This window comes from Salvelinus sp. IW2-2015, unplaced genomic scaffold, assembly GCF_002910315.2.
Source record: "Salvelinus sp. IW2-2015 unplaced genomic scaffold, ASM291031v2 Un_scaffold4792, whole genome shotgun sequence".
NCBI lineage: Eukaryota > Metazoa > Chordata > Actinopteri > Salmoniformes > Salmonidae > Salvelinus > Salvelinus sp. IW2-2015.
In genome coordinates, this window is record NW_019946061.1 from 31,327 (window position 1) to 42,400 (window position 11,074).

An 11,074-nucleotide genomic window follows, 5' to 3' on the forward strand; every position below is an offset into this window, starting at 1 on the left:
TGGTCCTCGTATTCACCTCTAAACTGGTCTCTTCGTTATGATGTCACCACTAACTTCCTGCCCTCCTTTATGATGTCACCCATAATGTCCTCGTTATGATGTCATCCACTAAACTTCCTGCCCTCCTTATGATGTCACCACTAACATGTCCTCGTTATGATCGTACACTAATCCTGCTCTCCTTATGATGTCACCACTAACCTGTCCTCGTTATGATGTCACCACTAACTTCCTGCCCTCCTTATGATGTTACCACTAAACTGTGGTCCTCGTTATGATGTCACCACTAAACTGTGTCCTCGTTAAGATATCACCTCAAAACGGTGTCCTCCTTCTGATGTCATCACTAACCTGTGGTCCTCCTTCTGATGTCATCACTAACCTGCGGTCAGCGCCTCATTAGTTGCCTCCTGTAGTTGGTCAGTCGACCTCAATCACCAGCATAACCACCACCTTGGCCACACCCACTCTGCCCCCACTAGACGGAGAGATGGATGTTGGACAGCAAATCGCAACGCAGCACCTGATCACAGAGAAAGAGGAGCCATCAGATGATACGGTGTGTGTGTTACACAGCGCGATGTGTGTGTTTCCCAGCGTGATGTGTGTGTGTTACACAGCGCGATGTGTGTATGTTACCCTGTACGGTGCGTGTGTGTGTTACCTGGCATGGTCTATTTACTGATGTTGGCAGATTGTTTTAATCTGTAGCAGTCATTTATGCTGTATCTGAAAAGGACTATCAGCTTCAGAAAGAGAAAACAATGTCAGATTGTCATGGACCTGTCAGCAGAACTTGTGAATTCAACAATGTTTTGCATGGACTTTTCTCCCAACCTCAATATAATGGACTGCCCTGTCTAGGATTCTGCAACACTGTCTAGGCAGACTACTAACAACAGCATTTAGACTGCTTCCCTTTTACCACTTTTGCTCCGTTACAGCCTTCTAATAATACCAAAAAATCTACACACAATACCCATGATGACAAATCAAAAACAGGTTTTTAGAAATTTTGCAAATGTAATAAAAATAAAAATACCTTTTTACATAAGTATTCAGACCCTTTGATATGAGACTCGAAATTGAGCTCAGGTACTGTCACGCCCTGACTTTAGAGATCCTTATTATTCTCTATGTTTGGTTAGGTCAGGGTGTGACTCGGGTGAAATTCTATGTCTTCTGTTTCTTTGTTTTTGGCCGAGTTGGTTCCCAATCAGAGGCAGCTGTCTACGTTGTCTCTGATTGGGGATCATACTTAGTTAGCCCTTTTTCCCACCATTAAATTGTAGGATCTTGTTTTCTGTTTAGTGTCTTAGCCTGACAGAACTGTGCCCTTTCGTTTTCGCTTTTGTTATTTTTTTGAATGTTTTTTGAATAAAAGAATCATGAACACTTTCCACGCTGCGCTTTGGTCTACTCTTCCTTCTCACCAACGAGAGCCGTTACAGGTGCATCCTGTTTCCCATTGATGAGATGTTTCTATAACATGATTGGCATCCATATATGGTAAATTTGACATGATTTGGAAAAGCACACACCTGTCTATATAAGTCCCACAGTTGACAGTGCATGTCAGATAAAAACCAAGCCATGAGGTCAAAGGAATTGTCTGTAGAGCTCCGAGACAGGATTGTGTCTGGGGAAGGGTACCAAAACATTTATGTAGCATTGACGGTCCTCAAGAACACAATGACCTTCATCATTCTTAAATAGAAGAAGTTGGAACCACCAAGACTTTTTCCTAGAGCTGGACACCCGGCCAAACTGAGCAATCAAGAACCTGATGGTCCTCTGACAGTGCTCCAGAGTTCCTCTGTGGAGATGGAGAACCTTCCAGAAAGACAACCATCTCCGCAGCACTCCACCAATCTGGCCTTTATGGTAAAGTGGTCAGATGGAACCACTCCTCAGTAAAAAGCTTGGTGTTTTCCAAAAGGCACCCAAAGGACTCCCAGACCATGAGAAACAAGATTCTCTGGTTTGGTGAAACCAAGATTGAAGTGTTTGGCCAAACGTCCCATCTGGAGTAAACCTGGCACCATCACTACGGTGAAGCATGGTGTGGCAGCATCATGCTGTGGAGATGTTTTTCAGAGCAGCGGGACTGGGAGACTAGTCAGGATCGAAGGAAAGACAAACAGAGCAAAGTACAGAGAGATCTTTGATGAAAACCTGCTCCAGAGTGCTCAGGACCTCAGCTATTGCGAAGGTTCACCTTCCAACAGGACAACGACCGTAAGCACACAGCCAAGACAACGCAGGAGTGGCTTCGGGCCCAGCCAGAGCCTGGACTTGAAACCTGATCGAACATCTCTGGAGAGACCTGAAAACCCTCCCCATCCAACCTGACGGAGCTTGAAAGGAGCTGCAGAGAATGTGAGAAAATCCCAAGTGTGCCAAGCTTGTAGCATAATACCCAAGAAGACTGAGGTGTGTATTACCCAGTGCTGTATGTATTACCCAGTTGTGTGTGTGTATTACCCAGTGGTGTGTTTATTACCCAGTGGTGTGTTGTGTGTGTGTATTACCCGTGGTGTGTTTATTACCCAGTGGTGTGTGTGTGTGTGTGTGTGTATTACCCAGTGGTGTGTGTGTATTACCCAGTGGTGTTTATACCAGTGGTGTGTGTGTGTGTGTGTATTACCCAGTGGTGTGTGTGTGTGTGTGTATTACCCAGTGGTGCGTGTATTACCCAGTGGTGTGTGTGTATTACCCAGTGGTGCGTGTGTGTATACCAGTGTGTGTGTATTACCCAGTGGTGCGTGTATTACCAGTGGTGTGTGTGTATTACCCAGTGGTGCGTGTGTGTATTACCAGTGGTGTGTGTATTACCCAGTGGTGTGTGTATGTGTGTGTTATTACTAGTGGTGTGTATTACCCAGTGTGTGTGTGTATTACCAGTGGTGGGTGTGTGTATTACCATGTGTGTGTGTTGTATTACCCAGTGGGTGTGTGTATTACCCAGTGTGTGTGTTACCAGTGTGTGTTTGTGTGTGTATTACCAGGTGGTGTGATTATGGTGTGTTTATTACCCAGTGGTGGTGTGTGGTGTGTGTGTATTACCCAGTGGTGTTGTGTTATTACCCAGTGGTGTGTGTGTATTACCCAGTGGTGCGTGTGTGTATTACCCAGTGGTGTGTGTATTACCCAGTGGTGTGTGTATGTGTGGTGTATTACCTAGTGGTGTGTGTATACCCAGTGGTGTGTGTGTATTACCCAGTGGTGCGTGTGTGTATTACCCAGTGGTGTGTGTGTGTGTATACCAGTTGGTGTTGTATTATCCAGTGTGTGTGTGTATTACCCAGTGGTGTGTTTGTGTGTGTATTACCCAGTTGTGTGTGTGTGTATTCCCTGTGGTGTGTGTGTGTATTACCCAGTGGTGTGTGTATTACCCAGTGGTGTGTGTGTGTTATTACGCAGTGGTGTGTGATTACCCAGTGGGGTGTGTGTGTGTTATTACCCAGTGTGTGTGTATTACCAGGGGTGTGTGTGTGTATTACCAGTGGTGGTGTGTATTACCCGTGGTGTGTTATTACCATGTGTGTTACCCATGGTGGTGTGTGTATTACCCAGTGGTGTGTGTGTGTATTACCCAGTGGTGTGTGTGCATGTGTGTATTACCCAGTGTGTGTTTGTGTGTGTATTACCCAGTGGTGTGTGTGTGTTATTACCCAGTGGTGTGTGTGTGTGTATTACCCAGTGGTGTGTTATTACCCAGTGTGTGTGTGGTGTGTGTGTGTATTACTAGTGGTGTGTATTACCCAGTGGTGTGTGTGTGTATTACCCAGTGGTGTGTGTGTGTATATACCCAGTGGTGTGTGTGTATTCATGGTGGTATTACCCAGTGGTATGTGTATTACCCAGTGGTGTGTGTGTGTGTGTATTACCTAGTGGTGTGTGTATTACCCAGTGGTGGTGTGTATTACCCAGTGGTGTGTGTGTGTATTACCTAGTGTTTGTGTGTTGTATTACCAGTGGTGTGTGTGTATTACCCAGTGGGTGTGTGTGTATTACATTTTACATTTACATTTACATTTTAGTCATTTAGCAGACGCTCTATCCAGAGCGACTTACAGTAGAGTGCATACATTTTATTACATTTTTACATACTGAGACAAGGATATCCCTACCGCCAAAAACCTACCTACCGGCCAAACCCCCTAACCCGGACGACGCTATGCCAATTGTGGCGTCGCCCCACGGATCTCCCGGTTGCGACCGGCTGCGACAGAGCCTGGGCGCGAACCAGCCTAGCCTGGCGCGAACCCAGAGACTCTGGTGGCGCAGCTAGCACTGCGATGCAGTGCCCTAGAACCACTGCGCCACCCGGGAGACTAGACCACTGCGCCACCCGTGGTGTGTGTGTTATTACCCAGTGTGTGTGTATTACCCCAGTGGTGTGTGTGTATTACCCAGGTGTGTGTGTGTTGTGTGTGTGTATTACCCAGTGGTGTGTGTAGTTTACCCAGTGGTGTGTGTCTATTACGCCCAGTGGTGTGTGTATTACCCAGTGGTGTGTATTCCCAGTGGTGGTGTGATTACCCAGTGTGTGTGTATTACCCAGTGTGTGTGTGTATTACCCAGTGGTGTGTGTATTACCCAAGTGGTGTGTGTGTGGTGTATTAACTAGTGGTGTGTGTATTACCCAGTGGTGTGTGTATTACCCAGTGGTGTGTGTGTATTACCAGTGGTGTGTGTATTACCAGTGGTGTGTGTATTACCCAGTGGTGTGTGTGCGTATTACCCAGTGCGGTGTGTGTGTGTGTCGGACTGGTCAGCTGGTCCACCAGGGTCAGCAGGTGTGTCCTGTCCTGCTCCTCTCTCCAGGCCACGCCCACACTACTGGTCTCTCCGTATGTAACCACACCCACCTGCGTCTCGTTCCGACCTGAAAACACATCCCCCGGGAATTATATTTCCAGTCTCTTACAGACCATCGTTCTCTGCCTTCAGCAATGTGTTCGTTCACTTTGTGTTACTTTTTCATGTTAATGTTGGGTAGTTCAGTAAGAGCTGTGTTGTGATTGGATGGTTCAGTAAGAGCTGTGTTGTGATTGGATGGTACAGTAAGAGCTGTGTTGTGATTAGGTGGTTCAGTTAAAACTGTGTTCTGATTGGCCAGCAGGCGTACCAATATCAGCGCTGTTGACGAAGGCTTTGACAAACGTCTTCATGTCCTCAAATTCTGTCCCGCCCTCTGGCTGCCCGTCAGTCTCTGGCCCCGCCCTATTCCCGCCTCTCAGCAGGAACAGGACATCCATCGGCTTCCTGCATGGCACTGGGTCAGAGGTCACAGGATATCAACCAATCACAGAGTAGTAGAGGAATTCACCAGACCTCATCTATATTCACAAATGTGGGTGTGGTGTGTGGGTGTATCAAATCAAATGTTWTTTGTCACATGCGCCTAATACAACGGGTGTAGCACACCTTACCGTGAAATTCTTATGTACAATCCCTTAACCAACAATGCAGTTTTAAGAAAGATAAGTGTTAAGAAAAATATTTACTAAATAAACTAAAGTCAAAAATAGAAAAGCAACAATAAAATAACAATAACGAGGCTATATACAAGGGGTACTGGCAACGRGTCAATGTGCAGGGGTACAGGTTAGTCGAGGTAATTTATGTATTATGTACATGTAGGTAGGGGTAAAGTGACTATGTATAAATAATAAACAGCAAGTAGCAGCAGCGTAAAAAAGGGGGGAGGTCAATTCAAATAGTCTGGGTWSCCATGTGATTAGATGTTCAGCAGTCTTAAGAAGCCTTCTGGACCTAGACTTGGCTCTCCGGTACCGCTTGCCGTGCAGTATCAGAGAGAACAGTATATGACTAGGTGGCGGGAGTCTTTGGCAATTTTTAGGGCCTTCTTTTGACACCTCCTGGTATAGAGGTCCTGGATTGCAGGAAGCTTGGCCTCAGTATCAGACCGTATGCACTACCCTATGTAACGTCTTGCAGTTGACATTCCAGGCGATTCAACCAGTTAGGGTGCCTCAATGGTGCAGCTGTTGAACATTTTGAGAATCTGAGGACCCATGCCAAATCTTTTCAGTCTCCTGAGGGGGAACACGCATTGTCGTGCTCTCTTCACGACTGTCTTGGTATGTTTGAACCATGATAGTTTGTTGGTTACCAAGGAACTTAAAGCTCTCAACCTGCTCCACTACAGCCCCGTCGATGAGAATGGGGGCGTGCTCTGCCCTCCTTTTCCTGTAGTCCACGATCATCTGCTTTGTCTTGATCAAGTTGAGGTAGAGGTTGTTGTCCTGGAACCACACTGCCAGGTCTCTGACCTCCTCCCTATGTGCATGGCCGCGCAGTCATGGGTGAACAGGGATACAGGAAGGGAATAAGCACGCACCCCTGAGGAGTCCCAATGTTGAGGATCAGCGTGGCGGACGGGATGTTGCCTACCCTCACCACCTGGGGGTGGCCCGTCAGGAAATCCTGAATCCAGTTGCAGAGGGAGGTGTTTAGTCCCAGGGTCCTTAGCATAGTGATCAGCTTTGAGGGCACTATGGTGTTGACTGCTGATCTGTAGCATTCTCAAGTAGGYGTTCCTTTTGTGCAGGTGGGACAGGGCAGTGTTGAGTGCAATAGAGATTGCATAATCTGTGGATCTGTTGGTGCGGTATGCAAATTGAATGCCTCTAGGGTTTCTGGGATGATGGTGCTTATTTGAAACCATGACCAGCCTTTCAAAGCACTTCATGGCAACAGACGTGAGTGCTACGGGTCGGTAGTCATTTAGGCAGGTTACCTTGGTGTTCTTGGGCACAGGAACCATTGTGAAACATGTAGCTATTACAGTCTTTGCCAGGTTGAACATTTCAGTGAAGACACTTACCAGTTGGTCAGCGCATGCTCGGAGAATACCCCCTGGTAATCCGCCTAGCCCTGTGGCCTTGTGAATGTTGACCTGTTTAAAGGGCTTACTCACATCGGCTACGGCAAGCGTGATCACACAGTCATCCAGAACAGCTGGTGCTCTCATGCATGCTTCAGTGTTCGAAGCGTACACAGGAGTAATTTAGCTCGTCTGGTAGGCTTGTGTCACTGGGCAGCTCATGGCTGGGATTCCCTTTATAGTCCGTAATAGTTTGCAAGTCCTGCCACATCTGATGAGCATCAGTGTAGTAGGATTCAATCTTMGTCCTGTATTGACACTTTGCCTGTTTGATGGTTCAGAGGGCATAGCGGGATTTCTTATAAGCATCCGGGTTAGAGTCCCGCTCCTTGAAATTGGCATCTCTACCCTTTAGCTCAGTGTGAATGTTGCCTGTAATCCATGGCTTCCGGTTGGGRTATGTATGTACAGTCACTGTGGGGACGACGTCATCAATGCACTTATTGATGAAGCCGGTGACTGAGGTGGTATACTTCTCAATGCTTTTGGATAAATCCTGGAACATGTTCCAGTCTGTGCTAGCAAAACAGTTCTGTAGCTTAGCTTCTGCGTCATCTGACCACAGTTAATGAGCGAGTCACTGGTACGTCCTGCTTTTGTGTTTGGTTGTAAGCAGGAATCATGAGGATAGATTTTTGGTCAGATTTGGTAGTCATTTAGGCAGGTTACCTTGTATAATATGKTGTATTTATGCTTTGCCTGTTTGATGGTTTGTTGGAAGGCGTAGTGGGTTTCATTATAAGCATCCGGATAAGTGTTCCGTTCCTTGAAAGTGGCAGCTCTAGCCTTTAGCTCAGTGCGGATGTTGTCTGTAATCAATGGCTTTTGGTTGGAATAGAAACGTATGGTCACTGTGGAGCCACTTATTGACTGATGTGATAAACCCCTCAATGTTATCAGATGATTCCTGAAACGTATTCTAGTCTCTGCTAGCGAAACAGCCCTGTAGATGATTAGATGACTTTATTAGTCACATGTACAGGGTCGCAGATGTAATTGCAGACTACAGTGAAATTCTGAAGCTCTGAGCTCCAAGAGTCAAAAAGAGAAGTTAAAAACAATGATAATCATAATTTATAATAATCATAATAATAACTGTAAGACTGATACATGTCCATTGTGGAGCAGGAAGTCCGGTGGCAGGAGCAGGACAGGGAGAGCAGGTAGCTGACTAGTGGTGGCTATTCAACAGCCTTATGGTCTGGGGGGGTAGAAACCATTTGCCAATCTTCCAGTTTTTGCCATGMCGCTGCTATACTGCCCACGTCTGACTGATGGAAGTGGGGAGAACAGGTCATGGCTCAGATGGCTGACGTCCCTGATGACCTTATTGTCTTTCCTGCGACACCTGTTGTTGTAGGTGTCCTGGAGGGCAGGCAGTGATGTAGAGGAGTTGCTATACCAGGCTGTGATGTAGAGGAGTTGCTCTACCAGGCTGGGATGTAGACCAGCCCTGGTAGAGCAAACTCCTCTACATCCCAGCCTGTGTATAGCAACTCCTCTACATCCAGCTCTGAGTTGGCAACTCCTCTCATCACAGCCTGGTAGGCATCTCCATCAGCGCCTGGTATACAACATCCTCTACATACACAGCCTGGTAAAGACTCCTCTACATCCGCAGCCTTGGTAGAGCAATTCCTCTACATCCAGCCTGGGTACGAGCCAACTCTCTACATCCAGCCTGTAATAGCAACTCCTCTACATACAGCCTGGTAGAGCAACCCCTCTACATCCCAGCCCTGGTTTAGCAACTTCAGAACTCCTCTACATCACAGAGCGTGGTAGAGCAACTCCTCTTTCCATCACAGCCGGTATATGCAACTCTCTCACATCCCAGCTGGTATGAGCAAATCCTCTACATCCAGCCTGGTAGGCAACTCCTCTACATCACAGCCTGGTATAGCAACTCCTCTACATCACAGCTGGTAGAGCAACCCCTCTAACATCAGCTGGTCACTCTACATAGCCTGGTAGAGCAACTCCTCTACATCCAGCCTGGTGAGCAACTCCTCTACATCAGCCTGGTATAGCAAACTCCTCTACATCCCAGCCTGGTAAAGCAACTCCTCTTACATCCAGCCTGGTAGAGCTCCTCTACATCACAGCCTGGTAGAGCAACTCCTCTACATCACAGCCTGGTAGAGCAACTCCTCTACATCACAGCCTGGTATGAGCAACTCCTCTACATCCAGCCTGGTAGAGCAACTCCTCTACATCCCAGCCTGGTAGAGCAACTCCTCTACATCCAGCCTGGATAGCAACTCCTCTACATCCAAGCCTGGTAAGAACTCCTCTACATCCAGCCTGGTAGAGCAACTCCTCTACATCACAGCCTGGTATAAGCAACTCCTCTACATCACAGCCTGGTAGAGAACTCCTCTACATCCCAGCCTGGCATAGCAACTCCTCTAATCACTGCCTGGTAGAGGCAACATCCTCTACATCAAGCCTGGTAGAGCAACTCCCTACCATACACCGGTATACCAACTCCTTACATCCGCCTGGTATAGCAACTCCTCTACATCCCCTGGTATAGCAACTCCTCTACATCATCAACGCCTGGTAGAGCAATCTCTCTAGCATCCCCACACGGCCTGGTAGAGCAACTCTCCTCTACATCAACAGCCTGGTAGAGGCAACTCTCTACATCCCAGCCTGGTAGAGCAACTCCTATACATCCCAGCCTGGTAGCACCTAACTCCGCTGTGAGAGCAACTCCTCACTCAGTGGTAAGCCAAACCGCTATCTGCCGTGGTATAGCCATGACTCCTCTACAACAGCCTAGGTATGATGCAACTCTCTACAATCACTTGGCCTTGGTAGAGCAACTCCTGCTACATCATGCCTAGGCTATAGAGCAACCTCCTCTTAACATCCGAAGGCTGGTATATAGCAACTTCTCCTTTTACATCCCACCAAGCCTGGTAGATACGCAACTCCTCTATTCATCCAGCCTGGTAAGAATAAAACCCTTTTCCTCTAATCATAGCTCCCACAGCATGCAGCCTGGTAGAGGACTCCTCTATACCAGTTCTAATCACAATGCCTGGTGAGCAAATGAACCCTCTAGATACATCCAGCCTGGTAAGAAAGGCACCTTTATTCTCCTCCTTTATTAACATATCCCCCACACAGCCTGGTAGAATTATAATTCAGCAAAACCACTCCTCTACACTACATGCCCTGGTATAAAAGGCAAAAAAGACACAAAAGATTGAAAATCAAACTCTTCCTTCTGATTTCGATTCAAACCAATAAACTCCTCTACAAAAACGTCAATACAAGCCTGGGTATAGAACGCACTACTCCTCTACAAAAAAAAAAACATCACATACGCCTGGTGTGCAGCATCTCCTCTACATCACAGCTGGTAATAAAACGCAACTCCTCTAACAATCCCACCAGGCTGGTTATTAAGAACTCTTCTATCTACAATCAAAAAATATATCTTATAAATAAAAAAAATAAATAAATTTTAATTTACAGCCTGGTTAAGCAACTCCCCTTAGCAAAAAAAAAACACGAAACAAACAATTAATATTCATAATTAATTCACATACAACTATTGTACTACATATTTCATCAACACAGGCACATTAAGCCTGGTATAGCAACTTCCTCTACATCACTTGCCTGGTAGAGCAAACTCCTCCATGTTTATTCATACAGTACTGGTAATAGCCTCTCTACAATTAAAATTCCCAATCCTATCGACATCCTGTAGAGGGCAAAGTCTTCTCTCTACATCGCCCCCACAGTCTCGCTCTGTTGTGATAGTGAACTGCAGACTCTCTAACATCACACAAGCCTGTATAAAGGCAAGCAACTCCAACTCTTTTTTTTCCTCTACATCCCCATCTCTCAGCTCCCCCAAGCCCTGGTAGAGCAAAGATTTCTTCCTCTACACAAATTTGCTCTCATCACCAACCAATTGCCTGGTAGATAGCGAACTCCTTCCTCCTCTCTAATTCCAAGTATATTTTTAAAATCATCCATGCCTGGTAAGAGCAAAAACTCTTAAAACTTCGACTCTATTTTCCCTCTTGATACTCTTAATACAGGACGCTCCCCAGTAGCTGGTATATGTAATTATGAACTCTTTAGCAATAACTATTAACATCCCCATGATGGAGAGGCATTACTCTCTAACTAAGTAAA

At 46.4% G+C, this 11,074-nt stretch overlaps 1 protein-coding gene across 1 annotated transcript in view; it reads right to left on the bottom strand.

Moving 5' to 3' along the window:
- Nucleotides 1-387: 387 nt before the first annotated feature.
- The window catches only part of LOC112077647 (von Willebrand factor), a 21,239-nt gene continuing 10,552 nt past the window's right edge, over nucleotides 388-11,074 (bottom strand). Inside the window, exons 2-4 of the mRNA XM_024144134.2 lie at nucleotides 5,135-5,281; nucleotides 4,748-4,891; nucleotides 388-523 (exon numbers count right to left, since the gene is read on the bottom strand). Of these exons, the coding sequence (XP_023999902.2) occupies nucleotides 435-523; nucleotides 4,748-4,891; nucleotides 5,135-5,281 (380 nt within the window). The 3' untranslated portion in view covers nucleotides 388-434. The remainder of the gene's footprint in view (nucleotides 524-4,747; nucleotides 4,892-5,134; nucleotides 5,282-11,074) is intronic.